Source organism: Acanthaster planci, linkage group LG04 (assembly GCF_054643075.1).
Source record: "Acanthaster planci isolate LZ-2023a linkage group LG04, COTS_SCS, whole genome shotgun sequence".
In the NCBI taxonomy this organism is placed as follows: Eukaryota; Metazoa; Echinodermata; class Asteroidea; order Valvatida; family Acanthasteridae; genus Acanthaster; species Acanthaster planci.
Window position 1 is genome coordinate 869,134 of NC_141780.1, and position 16,933 is coordinate 886,066.

General features: G+C 42.1%; 2 protein-coding genes across 2 annotated transcripts; both read right to left on the bottom strand.

The window, feature by feature from the left end:
• Nucleotides 1-70: 70 nt before the first annotated feature.
• LOC147799277 (uncharacterized) lies at nt 71-3,284 on the bottom strand. The gene has a single exon (XM_087136343.1). The coding sequence runs from the start codon at nt 2,826-2,828 to the stop codon at nt 1,035-1,037; it is 1,794 nt and encodes a 597-aa protein (XP_086992469.1). The 5' UTR covers nt 2,829-3,284; the 3' UTR covers nt 71-1,034.
• A 7,502-nt stretch (nt 3,285-10,786) lies between these two features.
• Nucleotides 10,787-16,743, bottom strand: LOC110982072 (uncharacterized). Its single transcript, XM_022240220.2, has 2 exons — nt 16,571-16,743; nt 10,787-15,379 (listed from the first exon to the last, which is right to left on the bottom strand). Exon 2 carries the CDS (start codon nt 15,264-15,266, stop codon nt 13,266-13,268), a length of 2,001 nt encoding a protein of 666 aa, XP_022095912.2. The 5' UTR covers nt 15,267-15,379; nt 16,571-16,743; the 3' UTR covers nt 10,787-13,265.
• Nucleotides 16,744-16,933: the final 190 nt, after the last annotated feature.

Here is a 16,933-nt window from a genome sequence, read left to right on the forward strand (position 1 = left end):
GTCAGCATTGACGGATCAGGTTGGGGGAATCCGGGTTTTGAAAAAAAATTATAGAAGAGCGATTCTGGGTGACAACTGCAGTTTTATTTTTCTTCCCAGGGTGTTAATGAAGCCTCACAGTTTTAACTCGATGCTTGTAATTTGAGACTTCAGACTTTTAATGCTTATCCAGCTAATTGTAACTATACTAATATGGAGCACGAGTGACGTCACAGGCAAGTGTGATAAGAAATAAAGGTGAAAAATTGGTGCTGGTCAAACAGTGCAGATGAAGACAATGAAAACAGAGAACTGAAGTTGCGGATAAAAAGAAAAGACCATTGCATTTCAAATTGATTAAATTTTTGTTTTCAAAATCGACACCAAGAGGACTTCTTCCTCCTAAAAACTGCATGTGTAAAAAAAAAACATGGTGGTGAGTGGTTCGCCTTCATGTCCAACTCAGTCAGAATTCTGTGTAACAAAATACCGTGCTAAAATTTACATAATTTGTGAGCCCTGCTTGTTTATTTACATCCCTTTGCCTCCACGTATAATTGGACTTTCCAAGCTCTGAATATAGCACGTTTAAAAACTATTCCATCCAATTTACAGGCCTCAAATACCTTAGTATGTCCAAAGATTTAAAACAGCAGAGCAGAGCTAACCATATCTTCGATTAAGCGTGCATTGCAAACATCTAATTGCAAAGACCTTCTGTTGAACCGAGAGGTCGATTTTTTTTCTTCGAATCTGCAAGCACAGCCCCACCCTAACCTCCCTCACTAAGTCTTCATCCATTATTAGGATAAAAATAAACATGATTTACAACAGCCTAACTTACAAACATGAAAAAAGAGGAAATACTGTTAACTTTTAAAAATTGACCGTACTTCAAAATAATTTTGCTCAAGGTGCGAGACCTTATTTCAAATAATTTTGCATATTTTTGTCTGTGTATTAAACAGCGGGCAATCGTAAAGTCATTCGTGACGTCATGATCAGTACAAGATCACTAGGTAATTCATTTGTTTTAAATTCTTGTTCCAAAGATATTAGAAATAGTACTCGTCACTAGCGCTGTTGTAAATACAGTCCGCCGAAGCGATTATCTCCAAGTATTCAGGGGCATCTTTGGTAACTGCAATCGATGGGTATCGTCTCTTGGCCGACACGCGTCTTGGCCAGGTACTTGTGGTATTCTGCAACGTGGTGTAGCCTTTGTTGTCCAAGACAACATAGAAGGGGCCCTCAGGGAGGTCTACTGGCGGTGGAGGCAGGGGGAGGCTCGCATGAGATCCGGACTGGCTCCTGGAGTTTTCCTCTGCGATCGTTACTGGTGGAGGAGGAAGAGGGAAGTTTGCATCTCTTCCGCTGATGTTAGAATGCTCATAATTTAGCATTGGACGCAGGTAACTCCTGTTAAACCTCCCAACTGCGGCTTGACGTCCCTTGAATGAGACTCCCCTCGGGGAGAACAGGTCCAAATGTTCGTAGTCATCAGACGATGACGTGCGAGACTTCCTTAGTGGAGTTTCCTCCATGCGGTGTCGCATGGAAGTATAGTCATGTTGAAAAGAGGTGTCTCCCTTGGGGCGTGATTCATCGCGTGACTTCTCCATGATACCATCTACCCCCTGGTAGTCATCAGAGCAGTCACAGAGACGCAGGTATCCGTCGTCTTCCTCCTCTGTCTCCTTGCCTTTGGTATATTCTGTCGAAGTAAAAGCAAGAGCATCCTCCAGAGACAGTTCTGCATCCAGTGCGGTTAAAATAGCCGTAGCATTCGACACATCTGTGGTGTAAATGTCGTTTGGCCCGTTTGGTTCATGAGAGGAGTTGCTGCTCAGACTATTTAACGCAGGTTTCTGCGGATTTTTCTGATGGGCAGCGGTGTCTGACGCAGAGCCGACCGTGTTTAGTTCCTGCAGAGAACTAGCATGAATTGCCACAGTCAATCTTCCCGGACTCAGACCACGCCCCCTGGAGATGCCCAGACTACTTTGATCTTGGTGCTCGACCCGAGGTGGTGGGGACGGAGCCTGAGCAAATGGGTCACCTAGGATACCATTCTCGTCCTGAAGCGGATTAGTCACCATATCAAACTGGTTTGGTTCTTGTGTATCTTTGTCTGTCTGTCTAGATGTTTGCCGTATGACGGAACCACCTCGTGCCGATAGCGCGACGCTTCCTTGGCGAAGTTTTGCTACTATGCGCCGATGTCGTCGATTACGATATCGTTTTGCGACACAGTGCGCCAGATGCAAAAATATGACGCCCAGAATGACTCCACAAATGAACGTTCCAATATACACAGCGACACTGTTTATCACAACGTCATCGTCTGTGTCACCACCCGATGTAGTTGTTGTGGGGTCGCAACTTGACGACTGCCCTAGGGTGTCGCACTTGATATCGTCAGTGGCGTTCATCGCCAATGACACACTTGCCTGGACGACAACTAGTCTGGTACCGTCTGCGTTTATCCTCTCGATGGAACATTTATAAGTACCCACGTCCAGGCAACAAGCTGGATTGATTGTCAGAGAGCCATTTGTTGTCAGTGTCAGCCTGCTGTCACCTAGGAAGATGCCAGTCTCTTCATTAACGGAGGATTTTGATATCAAAGAAAATCTGGGAGATAACCACTGCAAATATGCATGGTCATCCAAACGTTCGGCATCAAGTGGGCAGTTTAGTTCAACTTCCCCTTCAACAACGTACACTTTTGTGTTCACCTCGTCGGTTGCCGTTTGATTAACTGTTGTGTTGTTGGCCGCTCGAGCAGTGCAGAAATACACTACTACAAGGTATAAAACGCGTTGATATATTTCTCTTTCCCTTGCCATTTTATCAGGATACCGTCCAAAGATGCTGTCTACTTGCAGATACTGACTGACTGAGCCAGACGGAACATTCGAGACCGTCAGATTGCTTGCACTGGAAGCGATGTCATGCTGGCCATGCAGAATCAGTCCAGTTGAAGAGAAGGTTGAATCAGAACGAATACATCCAGTCTGGACTGGTGGAAGTGGTGAATCTGAATAAAAAATAAACGCTTATCCTGCTTGTGGTGGGCGGTGACTCCGGATATCAGTTATATGCAACATTAAGGTATCATTTCCTGGATACACAGATAGACAGGAAGTCAGGCCTTTCTCTGCAATTCTTGTTTCGTGTTCAAATGCACTAATGCATGTAGATCATTACAGGTGGGCCTATCTTTAGGACAGAGATTTTACAGTGTTGTTGAAATGTTGCTGCACTTGCCCCAGACAGGCCGTGGTAGCCATATTGAATCATGGTCGTCGTTAGGATATTCCCAGGAGGTGGGGGTGGGGAAGTCACTTTTAAATGGGGATGGGGGTTTCCGAGGGGGCGTGGCGAGGGGGGTAAAAACACTCAGGAACAAAATAAAACAAAACAAAAACAATTAACAGCGGGGGGGGGGTCTGATTGCTTTCAAACAAGTTGGTGATTTTATGTCTTATTTCATCTGTTTTTTTTCATTTCTCTTCCTCATTTTTATTTTCCATTTTTTGGGGTGTGGGGGTGGGGTTGGTGTGGAGGGAATCAAGTGCCCTCCAGGCTTTCCCTCCTCCCACAATGCCCATGCTATGAATTGCTTATGCAGTGACAAACACGTGAAGCGAGGCCCATTCCCGACTTATTCTCGTTCGTCTTCTCGTGTCAGTAGGCCTCAAAGTCTCCTTCGGATGACTAGAACAGCTAAGACTGCTTCTTATAGACAAGCAGCTTGTGGTGCACGTGCTGAGAGAGGCGTTACTGTATTATTACGGGTGGCGATGTGGTTGAGGTGGGGGAATGTTGCTCATCATGCAAATTAGTTTTTGAGTAAGCTTGTACATGTATGTAATTTTGTAGGGGCACGTATAAGTGCTATAACGTCATGGCGGAGGTTATTGGGGGAATAACTCTCAAAACGTATATTTCAAAAGTTTGTCCACAGAACCAAATCAAAGGCAGAGAAAGTCATCCTCGGCATTATTCATGTTGATGGTACACTAGCAAGTTAAAAACACAAGTCTTTTCTCACTCGGCAAAGTTCACTGCACAGCAATTCATGTAAACTGAAATAATACACAGATAAAAACAGGATGAGTTCGAATTTCAACGTGGCAGTGGTTGAACAACGAGCTTTCTATCCGTCAACAAAGCGAGCATTTTACATGAAGTTCCTGTACACTCTGCAATTCTTTGCTAGAAATTTTTAGGAAAGTGTCTTGTGCCATGGGAATTTTAATGCGGTGTAGGTGAGGTGAGGAGGCAGCTAACAGACCTCTCTACACAGTTCTCTCTCTATAACACTGGGTTACTGACAACACTGTCCGCTTAGGGGACTCATAGTCAAACGATTCTGTGACACCCTTCATTTCAAGGAAGGGGATCAAATCAAGTTATTAGTTGGAGAAGGTCAAGTTGAATTACAGTGTGTGGTCCAGTACAGCCCAGTCCACTCAAAGTCAAATTTATGCTCGATCAGTTCGAGTCACTGGGAGTTAGGGCAAATAATAAGGGCAAATCTGGTTCAATCTCTCGGATTCGGCTTTGAGCCTGGAATCATTATATTATTACTGGGACGTCAGAATCATTGAGTCAGTTAACGCGATTCTAGCTTGAGTCAGTGAGATGAGAGTCATTACTATAGTCCAAAGACAGGGAAAAATGGAATTATCAGCTGACAATAGTTTTAGTAGATGGCGGAGGAAAGTTACCGTTTAACCTAATGCACATCATTCACATAATATCAGAGAAGTTCACTGTTTTCTCCCCAAGTTCATCAAACATTTTAATTGACTAGAATTTGAGTGTCAGATGTTATTTTCGAGGTCATTCGTCCCAAACACAGTTTTGCAGCTTGTGTTGGTCTTTACATCCAGCTTTCAAAATACGGAACTGAAAGATAATAATTTAATAATCGAAATATTAGAAGTATAAATATTGAATGATATAATGATACGCAGCGATTTACGTGCACATGCACTAAATACCCCGGCCAATTGGGAACTTTCCTGGTCAAAGAAAACAATCGGGCTGCAAACTTTGCTGTTTGATTCATCAACGTGGAGTGAAATGGTGATTTGTTTCACCAAACTCTCTGCTTTTTTAACGCATTAGTATCCCGACTACTGGGGTTATACATTGCTATTTATCTTTTTCGTGCCCTGTTTCTTTTGCTTTTTGTTCCCTTACGACGCCCATGCTTTGGCATCGAAAATGAAAGTAATCGTATAGTAACAAAATACTAATGGCAATGATCCTCAGGTCTAAGCTTACGAATGTTTATTCGTCATTGAATTTCCCTCTATTTTTAGAACTCATATTTCAGTAATTTGCAGTGCGAATGTACGAATGCAAACCGTGGGTAGCCTGTACCACACAACTATGGCCAGTACTTAAACGCGCGGCGAATATCGCCCGCTACAGTCATATAGCGTCCAGCTCCCCCGTTTTGCCAATAACATTTCGATGCCCAATATCTTGGGAGAACAAAAAGTGGCCATCAGCTCTTCTGTCCTCAATGGGCAGTGAATGGGGTCATGAACCTGTAGGTTACGACCATTTCCGTCCTGGGGAGTGAAGACGTATAGAAACCAATACTTAATATGCTTTCTGCGGACCTATCCCATACGGTTGTATCAGTGTCCCTGTGAGGCTGAGAAAACAGCATCTCAAAGGAAGTACAGTTTTACAGCTATAGACACACAAGCTTGCCTGGGCCAAGGAAAACATGTGAATCTTTCATTTTAAAAGATAGGGTGGACTGTAATTATTGGTTTGTAGAAAGGAAAATGGTCGAAGCCCGCAATTCACAGCCCTTGGAAGGCCGAAAGCAAACGGCCACTTTTCGGCCGCCTATGTCAAACCTGCTTCTCCAGTATCAAAAAAGTAGAAAAGTAGAATTCACGGTTGTTGTCATAATGTCTGATCCTCCTTTCTGCCTGTTCGAAGGAGAAAAGCAGATGGCCAGTTTTCGGCCGCCAGCGAACAAAGAAGTAAAATCTGCTTTTCTTGAAGCAGAAAAAAAGAAGATAGAAAAATCCATTATACCAAACAATGTTCACTCTGCTTTTAAAGTGGCAGAAAAGTAGAAAGTCGAAAATTGCATGTTACAAAAACATAAAATCTGCTTTTCAACTATTCTGAGAGCAGAAAATCAGATGGCCACTTTTCGTCCTCCATACCTATCTTTAATTCCTTCGATGACAAGCCTCTGGCCAATGGTAGTTGCTCCTCTGTGTCCAACAACTGGTCCTAATTTTGTAAAACAAAATGGACAAGCCGACGACTTTTATCCTTACCGTCAGAAGTGAAGGTGCCATTTTGCACCTGTTGCCCCCCCCCTTTCGCCAGAACTCGTGAATCATACTGCACGTGTTCAGGGAAATTTCACTGCCACTTAAGGCCAATGGACTAGTAACGACTGACCGGAGATTACACTTTCCGCTTGACAACTTGAAGGTGTTGATCTTGGGCGACAAAGATTTCCTACATCAAACACACGGCTGAATGACCGCTACCTGTTCGGTCGTTGGAGATACGGCCAGGTGGCGGTTGGAAATTGGGAAAGAGAAATTGCGTTAGTCAATGCATTTTGTTGACCTGTTGTGTGATCAGAGAAAATCTGGAAAAAAAAAGAATCACAGTGAGAGAGAACTTGGAGTTATAACGATGGTTCCAATATCTTTATTATCATAAGAATGAAACCCAAACAATCTAGTGTTTGATTGAACTTTCGATTTTACTACGACTCTTATATGCAACATCTGAAATATCCAGGCCTATATAGTTATGGACAAAATGATGTGTAACCTTTCACCACATCTGAAGAAGTTGCTAGTACTCGAAGTACCCCCCCCCAAAAGGAACAACAATACCTACTTACAATAACCAAACTCTTCGCCAAAAGAAAAAAAAACGTAGCTGCATATGCCATCCATTTTTGGATTGGAATTGAAATTGAATGCCCGCAAGAAATCTAACCAAATTGTCGTGTACATGTATTGTTAGCAGTCCAGCCCCGTCACAAAATTTAATACATATTAATTTGTTTTTCATGGAATTAACAAGTAATTCATCAGCAGAAGGAGTCCCGAATAACGTCCCCAATATTTTATTATATAAAATTAATACCCGCAAAAAAGCAAAATGATGCCACACTAGGGAAAACGGATTTTTAAAGGAGGTAATGTCACTGAATGGAATATAAATACAAGTTAAATTCTCTGCCGAATCGCAATCACCAGCTAATCAGCTGGGGCAGGTTAGTAAACAAGGACAATGTCAAAAGGATTCTAGACATTTTCTTTCATCGCAATAATAACTTCGGTGGAATAAATAAATTAAACATCGACCAGAATTGCAGGTTATTTTTCCCCAAATGAAAAATGTAACATAATCTCTGGGACCCACGATCGAAAATTAAAAGACAACTACGGCACCGCATAATTTCAGCCCTGAAGACTATGGAACACACAGCTTCTGATTTTCTCTGGTCAGTGCAAACTCGCAGGTTACCTGAGTTTGCATAACATCAGTGAAGGACTTTAAACAGAACATCGCAAAAAATGTTCACGTCATTCACGTCTTTTTTATTCTAAGGAAAAATATTATGTTGTTTTGTTACACATCTATATATATATATATATATGCAAGGATGGCTTTATAATAATACACAGGATAGAATGAGAACTGCATACGTGTATATAATCCCGTAGTGATAAAGCACTGTTTACATTTAAATAGTTATGCAATAAATTTACACAGGTTTTTACTGTACAAGAATAAATCGGCCCGTTTGGCAATTTCATAGTATAAACTAACCAGACGCGAGGATGAATTGGTTTTCGGGGGGGGGTTGAAGTGAAATGGACAGTAAACAGCTGTCACGTTTTTTAAAATTTGCTTTTACCCTGGAGATTGTTTTTTTAAATAACAATTTCTTTTGGCCTTTGCATTGATAAACAGAAAAATGTCATTCTATTTTTTACACTGAACATACACACACACACCTGTCGTTTTACCCACATTGAACAAAAGGTGACAATTGAGATGAATGAATTCCAACGAATGTTGTCTTACACGGGGGACAAACTGACCAACACAGTCAGCAAAAACACTGCATAACTGGTATTTTCGGCATCATTCTCTGAAATTGGCATTACTCTTCACGTTGCACTATGAAGTAGTAAAGAATTGAAGCGCTTGGTACACCGCGCCATGCACTTGTCACAGGATCCATCGTTTCTTACCGAGGAGGAATATAAGTGGTTGAATATTGTGAATTCGTGACCAATTAATTAGGCCTGCAACTGTCTACCGGCTATATTTCCCATGAGAAATAATCGCACTTGTTCCACGTGGCTAACAGTGATAACTTGAGGCATCAGCAGATCATTGACCGAAATCCCGGCAATACTGGTAAATTAGTTGTGATTCAAGATCTGGGATCCCATCTGGCATCGTGAGTAACCATTTATATCCGAAGCACATGTACGCAACTTGTGCGAGTGCTTGCTGAACCACTCTTGAAAACATTGCGATGGTAGTCATCTTGTAAAATGAAGACTTCCCATTATACCCGTAATTGTATTTTCCTATAACCTTAAGATTTTCAAAAAACACTATAGTCGAGATGTTGAATCCTGAAGTGTGATTTGTTTTCTTGACCTATAATGTTAACAGGCTGTTGAGGAGAGAGTATTCTTTTAAGCAACAGAAAATAAAGAATGACCAACCAAAAATAATCAGAATGGTCAGTCAAGATCTGTTAACGCATCAGCATTGGCTGACGTGGGAACCAGTTGGAGGGCTGTAAACGCCGATCACAGGCAGTGAGAATTATTGATAAACTGCTCATGACTGATTTAAAGAGAAAAAGTAATGTCATTGGCCTAAAGAATCAAAGAGTTACATTCACAAAAAAAGACGATATAATTTTGTCTGTCGTGGAAAAAACGATAACAGAAATTGAATTGGTTCCAGCAAACAGATCCGTCGTTTGAACACTTGTCGAAGAAAAGTGAGCCAGAAGATGAAAGATGTCGATCAAACAAACAGAATCGCCATATGAACGCTTGTCGACAGATGTGAGCCAGAAGAATTGTATCTACAATACAAGCAGATCTATCATTTGAACACTTGTCGAGAAAAGTGAGCCAGAATTTGAAACATGTTGATCAAGCAAACAGAATTGTCACGTGAACAATTGTCAAAGAAAAGTGAGCCAGAAGATGAAAGGTGTCGATCAAGCAAACAGAATCGTCATGTGAACGCTTGTCGACAGATGTGAGCCAGAAGAATTGTATCTACAATACAAGCAGATCTGTCATTTGAACACTTGTCGAGAAAAGTGAGCCAGAATTTGAAACATGTTGATCAAGCAAACAGAAATGTCGCGTGAACACTTGTCGAGAAAAATGAGCCAGAAAGTGAATTTCATCCACATCACCTGCGGATTCGCCGTTTGAACGCTTGCAGATAGATGTTAGCCAAAGGTTGTTTTTTACGAAACAATACCCTCCAACATTGTAGATTTTGAGTTAACCTCAAGTTGAAGAGAGAATCTTCCCAAGTGCCTGCCAGTAATAACAAGGCCACTACAAACCGCCTCGTCAAACTAAATCACCCAGACTTTAACAGTAGCGGAATCTTCTTCAGACTATAGCTCATAGAAGAGACAAGCAAAAGAGACAAGTAAAAGGATGAGAAGCGACGACATCAGTTGATGGCGTATCAGCTGAAACAAAGGGGGGCTACCGTGCTCAAGATGAAGTTAAAACCCTCTCCAGGTGCCTGCCTATAGCGGCAGTATACATAGAAGATGGGTTTCAAAGACCCATCCGTAACAAAATATGTAATTTCTCTCTAGAAACGCTTACATTCCAGTGATGATGTTTGATAATCATAAACCCGTCCCAAAATGGGGACTGCAAGAGAAGAAAGAAAGGAAACAAAGTGCTCCGAAAATGTTAAAACTTGACTGTTGTAAAATGTATCGTGAAGGATGATCATACACAATGACTGGCGTGACAAACTTCTCCAGACGCAGTGATTGTAATGACGAACACGGTCTTGTGATAAAGACACATCTCCTTCAAGTAAACATATCAAGACAACTGAGAATTAGAATGACAAAACCCATCAAATATTTTCTTGAAAAAAAGATTACTGGCAACAGAACAAAGAGAAATAGAAGTAAAATAAAATAACCATTCTGTGTAAAACATTCGATGTCGATTTCTGAGAGTTACGTCTAAAATCATTACGAAAACGAAGACAACTGGCTGGATGCATGTATCCTACAGTTTGGTAAAGGCACAGACGGACGCAAGAAGCAGGCATTATAGGAGCAAGGATGACCCTAATGTCCAATAAGAAGAGGAACTGATGACGTCATTAGGCTTCATCAAGCACAGCCATTAGTAGCTGGTGTGCGTCACGAACTCCAGGACATGATCTGCACCACCGTAACCCCGAGTTCACCAAGAGCTGTGCTTTTAATAAAAGAAGAATACAGCAAGCAAATCGACGATCTATGAATGTGGAATTCTTTCATTTTCGTCTCAGCAGCTCTAACTGATATTCAAGTGACCAGGAGAAGAAGGGTCACTCAAAACGAAGACAGGACCTTCCCAAGTACTTGACTATCGTCATAGATATTTAAACCTCCATTACATGCTGTGTCACTTAATTGGACTGAATTTGTGCGTCACAATTTTGTGGCTTTCTGCGTCATCTCCCCTTTTTCCAGTTTGGTCCTAAAACTGAGGTAAATGGATTTTAAATTAAATTAACGTTACATAGACTTGTGAGGAGTTGTCACAACCATGACTACAGCTACAAACTGGGCATTCAGTATAAACAATTACCATTTTGCTGCTGAGTCAGCAGAAACAAAAAGGTAGGGTCGCCTATTGCGGTGCCGCAAAGTGTTTCGGCCTTTAAAGAATGTATAGTAAGAAAGCAAACTTGCACTTTCCCGTAATTCTTCTCGACATAATGTAGTACCGTGAATGCTCCATTTTATTTAGGCCTATAGGCTATAAAACTGGGGTGTTAATTTAACACCTCAATTGTTTTCAGAGGACTACACCAACAGTTTTCACTGGTGTTAAAAATTTTGATGTAATTTGGTGTTACTGTTATCACTCTCCCGTGGTTTGTAACACTTGTAGGTGTGTGAAGTAACACCACTGGTATTAAAGTAACACCCTATGGTGTGGTCATCTAATAACACCAAAAAGTGTTGATTTTAACACCACAGTTTTTGCAGTGTAGGGTCTGATAGGCAGCGGGGAGTGAGCCTCAATTTACCTTGTCAGATAAGGTTTGGTCTAGCTTTTGTGGATCTGAAAAGTACTTGTATTTCCTACAGTTTATCGTGTCCAAAAAAGTAAAAGCGAAAAGTTATCAAATCTCACAGCCTGTAGCTTTCCTTTCCAGCGGGGGTTACTTGTCGTTGTTTGCAGCCGATAACATTTCTTGACGGCTGATGTATTGTACACGCAACATTTTTGAAGAGTCATCTCACTTGGCATGACCTTTCACCAAAAGAAGCAGTGTGAATTTGACAGGAAATGACCAATCAGCTTGCGTTAGGCCCAAGTTCCCTCTTTAATCGAGATTTCCGTAGGCCTGCGTGTAATGAGTGATTTAACGACATTGCCGTTGAATTGACATGTGTTTTCGCATTTTTGATCTTTTCAATTTTTGACGCCTCCTCCCCCCCAAAAAAAGCAAACCAAATTTAACAGAAGATAACAAGGTATTTATTGTATGGCTTAGGAACACGGATTTAAGCAGGGAGAAGTCAAATGATCACCGAAGGCTAACCACTTGGAAAAGTGAGTATGGATTCTAGGTTTTAGGACTGGATTAAAATGGTATCAAGCGAGTGTGTGAATTCCAATAATTGTGTGTATTATCTTCCAACACGGCTTGAACAGTTATAGATAAAACTGAGTCCAACACAAGTCCACTCACGAATCCAGCCATACTCACCTGTCACAAGAAACAGGATCAACAGTGACAAACGAATGCTGTTGTCACAGCTCACAGGATTATGACTGGGCTTAAGACAGGGTAGCTTGTAATGGATTTGAATAATGGACTTTTTACGGGACCGGTAACCGTTCTATTTGAGATGAAAACTGTCCACTTATCTTATAAATGCAACCGTTTCTTACGTGTCATATAGTCCTATCCCTGATTGTGTCTGTTCAGTTTGCCCAAGGTCCAACTGAAACGACACAGTTACTTTGAAATACACTAGGTCGGATGAATGAAATTACGGTAAGCCCATGCAAGACTAAAAATTTAAAAGCATCGACCTGGAAAATATTGGGCTTTGGTAAAATCTGTCAAACAACCAAAGCATAGTATGCGTTTCCTATTCGAAAGAATAAATATTTCCAAAAGAGACGATTCATCAGCACAGTGCAATCTTAGACCTGGCATTCAACAGCAAGCCATTACCATCAGTCACCTGATTCCTTATTTCAAAGCCTGGCTTCCTTTTGACGAAGGAAAATAATACTGATCATTCGATCACAACCACAACCTTGACCACACCACTGAATCATCAAGTTAAATTTTAAACCAAACACGAATATGACCACTGGAGGAAGTTGTATTTTACATTGCTAAAAAGTACCATGATTGTGGGTGGTTCTTGGTAATTTTAACGCAAGAACTTCATTTGCTAATTTTGCCATTTCCCAAACTCAGGCCTATGCCTCATCAAGAGGCCCCTCTAGAATGAAAGTGATAAACTTTGGGAGTAGTGAGATTTGAAGCTTTTCGTGGTGAGGGTAGCAAGTAAACCTATCTAGTTTATTTGGGAGTAGTCTTTGAATGTTTGGCGGAGAGAAATCAAATCAAACGTTTACAATGACACGATGATTCTGGTAAAGAAAGGGATTCTGCGAAGAGATTTTCTATCAGTTAGCTTGTCCTGAAGACAACCAGAGAATACAAATCAAAGTGCTATAAAGGCTTTCTCATTGGTTATTGTCGGATTCAATTTCTTACCTCTCGAGAAAAACATTTCCGGTGTATTTATCGCAAACATTCAAGAGTGATAATACGAAATGTATACGCTATCATAGCATTCAGGAAGATGGACAAAATTTTCTCATTATCAGACAGCTTCCATTTGAGCAAGTATTTCTCTGTATATCACATTCCATGTGTCCAAATCAGACTCCAATAATTTGAACTAACAAAAGGCACACATAAGATTTACGAACAGACAGGGCCTAGGCCTACATGATCTCAAGGTAGCGAGTATCGGAACTATCAGGCCTGATCGTGTTTTTTTCTGAGCTGACACCATTAAAGGGAGAGTCGCCTAATCTTCCTGCTCTTTTCAATTCTTTCACCTGTTCCGTCCACGACCGGACACTCACTTTGTATGCTGATATCTGGCTCGGCGTGATGTACCCGTTGACTTCACCAGTCGAGATGGTATGGGAAGTTCGCTGCACCGCGGGCCGCACACAGTCATTGTAATACTTAGGTCCCCGTTCATGCATAGATCTTGAAATAGGTCTAATACGGGGAACCAGTGACTTACTGTTCAGCTGTTGTTCCTCCCACAATCGCCCCACGGCGTACGCACTTTCATCCGTTGTCATATGAATGCGCGTACGGGGATGAGCGTACGCATAGTCGTAATCGTAGTCCGTCCCCTCCGTGTTGATTTCTGCCGGCGGTCGCATGTCTATCAACGCGTGTTCCTTGGACAAAAGACTAAATCGGTTCCGGCGACTCCGTTGACGAATGCGGCAGGTGGCCCACGCGGTTGATATAATGATACCCAAAACCAACAGCACAATGAAGGCGGACAGCACACGAAACTTGCTCCCGTCGGGGATTTCAGGCGGACCGGGAGATTTGAGCGGAACGGTGTCGACTTGAACACCTCCAACATGATAGCTCCCGTTGCTCAATGTGACAACACATATGTAGGTACCAAGCTGGATACTGTCGACCGAAAGTGAGCCGTTTTCGAGAAGTCTGTGTTGGTGCGTATTGTTGTTGCTCACTTCGACGTCTGAGGTGATGTAATCCGCGCTTGGAGTAAGCCAGACAATGTGTTTTGTCCCCATATAGACTGGGCAGTCCAGAGACTGTAAACTTTCCCTGTCATCTCGTATGGCGGTAATGGTTGATATGTGCTCGATACCAGAGGCGCAAAAGGTGTAGAGTTCATGAAGGGAAATATCCCATAGCTCCCTGCCACTAAATAATTCAGGGGACTGGCAGACTAACTCTGTCTGAAGAAAGGCACGCGGCTGCTTTGACCAACGTGCTCTCAAGCCAAGAAGTCCGCAACTACAATGCCATGGATTGTTAAGAAGTTCCACGTATTCCAAGTCATCGATGGAATCGAACAGTCTCTCGTGTAGGTGCGTTAGACTGTTGTTCTGTAGCTGAATTCTTCGTAGGTGTGGAGATGTCTCGAACAAAGTCAATGGTAAGGCTTCTTTGAGAGCGTTGAAACCCAGTCGTAGATCAATCAAGTTGATGGTACCGGCAAACGACCTTGGTTCCAAGTATTGTAGTTTGCAGCCTTCTATGATGAGTATTTCTAACCTGTGCAAACTATTGAACAAGGAAGGCATATCAAGACTAATAGCACGATTTTCATGGGTGAACAAGTCGTGAGGCATCGTCTTAAGTTCCGAACTTCCTAAGTCTAACCACTTCAGATTCTGTGCTCCCTGGAACAAGTTCTGTGGTAGCCCGCTGACCCGTAGATTGTTGTCACCTAGGTTTAAAACCTCCATGCTCCGCATGCCGTCAAAAGCATCACCACTGATTGACTCGATGCGATTTCCCGCTAAATTGAGCTCAACCACACTCACTAAACCGTCAAATGCATATTCCGATATCTGGGTGATCATGTTGAACCGTAAATCGAGTACTTCGAGCCTTCCAAGCGGGCGAAAAGCATAGTCTGGCAGTCGCGAGATTCGGTTTTGAGCTAGGTGTAACTGTCTCAGTTCAGACAGGTCCTGAAAGTAATCCTCATACAGTGAACTGATGAAATTGGAACCGAGGTATAGAATGTGGGTATTTGACAGCATGTCAGAGGAAGGTAGTCTTCTCATGTTGGCCTCGGTACAGTTGACCTCTCCACCGACTCGGCAGTAACATCTCACGGGGCAGGCCGCGGCAAGACGACTGAACATAAAAAACAAGTACATTTGACTCAGCACACAGACGACAGACCGCCGAAGATGAGGTTTGCCAGACTGCATTCTGAGACTAGCTGATGGAATTCTAGTAGCGTCTTCTCACAGATGCCGTTTAATCTTTGTCTACAAACCCACAAGATGGTGAAACATCCATCAAGTCTCGCTCAGTCTCGTGTCTGTCAAAAGATAAACATTAGGGATTAAAAATTCTTATCGATGTAATAAAATGCTTGCACAACTCTCAAGTCAAGACTTTACGCCTTATGGTATCAATTTATGAAAATTTCCAAGAATGAGTGGCACAACATGGTAAGAAATTATCAACCGAGACTAGACAGCGCTTTTTCAATTACTGTAGTCCTTGGAAAATAAAGCTACGTCAAAGGGTTCTTAGAACAGGTTATAAGATCACTCAATTGTAATTAAATAGAAACGAAAGATCGGGTGTGGTATGATAACGATGTACCTTATTAGTCATGAATTCTGAACTTAAAGTCCTTTCATGCCAACTGTCCCAGTTTGGAAACTTTGGCTGAGTTCGGGCGGCTTGTTCTCGTATGTTCGCGAGCAGCTCGATTTGTTGTTCGTGAGTCGGCCGCTCGAGCGCCGAGAATGGACAACCGGTTATCGCTACTAGTTATTTGTAGCTGCAAGCAACATGCAACATGGCGGCGTCCTTGTGCATTCTTCGAGAGTTAATGTTTGGATAATTGGGCTTACTTCTTTTCCATTAAAAATCATTTCTGTCATGGAAAATTGTTAGCGTTAATTTTGCAAAACTTTCCATTGTCTCCAGCTTTGTAAGCCATCTCGATAGTTTTTGCGGCTTTTTAAAAATCAAATCTCATGAGTTTTTCCGTGTGTTTGTGTGCAACCCTAACGAGGAGGTGGTGTGTGAACCTGCTCCAAGAACAGTGTTCTTGGGTCGTGTTACGAACTCCTTTTGAAATGAGAGGTTAAATTTACCCTGAATACAAAGAGACAAATGGCTTGTACCAGTCAAGTATACTGAAGAATTGAGCACAGCCCGGTAATTCAATCTCTTTTAAAAGTGCGTAAGTAAAAAAAAAAGCTAAAAAATACTTTGCAAAAGGAAATAAATTCATACGTGAGTCGGCAGTAAGGCTATAACTTGAATCCATTTACCGTCTAAGGCTTTGTTCATAGCTAATCGACACCAGAATGCAAGGTGATCTCCAAGATATCCTGAACAGAATAAAAGTACTGATATCGAAACAGCAACACACTCATATATAGTTTCCTCGTATTGGATGACTAACGTACATGTGTCCCGCAGCCTGCGATGGGCAGTGTGCGAGGAACCTGAACTACGCTTGCAGACACATCACACTCTACGGTGGTCTCACCTTAAAATGTCTTCTTTGTCGGTTAAGAACAGTGAAGCCCCGTCTTGAATCGATTTCAAGTGCTTCAAAGCCATGTTCCCGTAGGTCTTCAGCTAACCGTGCAACATGACCGCTTTCTTGGGCTGTACTGCAAGGACCAAGAAACGCAAACCGCCCCTGTCTCCGGAAAAGTGGAGGACTGTAATGCGATCAGTGTACTCATTTCCGTAACATTTTTGCATTTCACCCGATCAACAACCACCATTGGCGTCGCTAGTAAACGTTGACGAGCAGGAAACCACGTGATAGGTTGCTTTGGACACAGTGAGTCAGAAGAGGCACCTGCGCAGAGTTATCTTGTTCAACAAAAAAGGTTAAACTGAA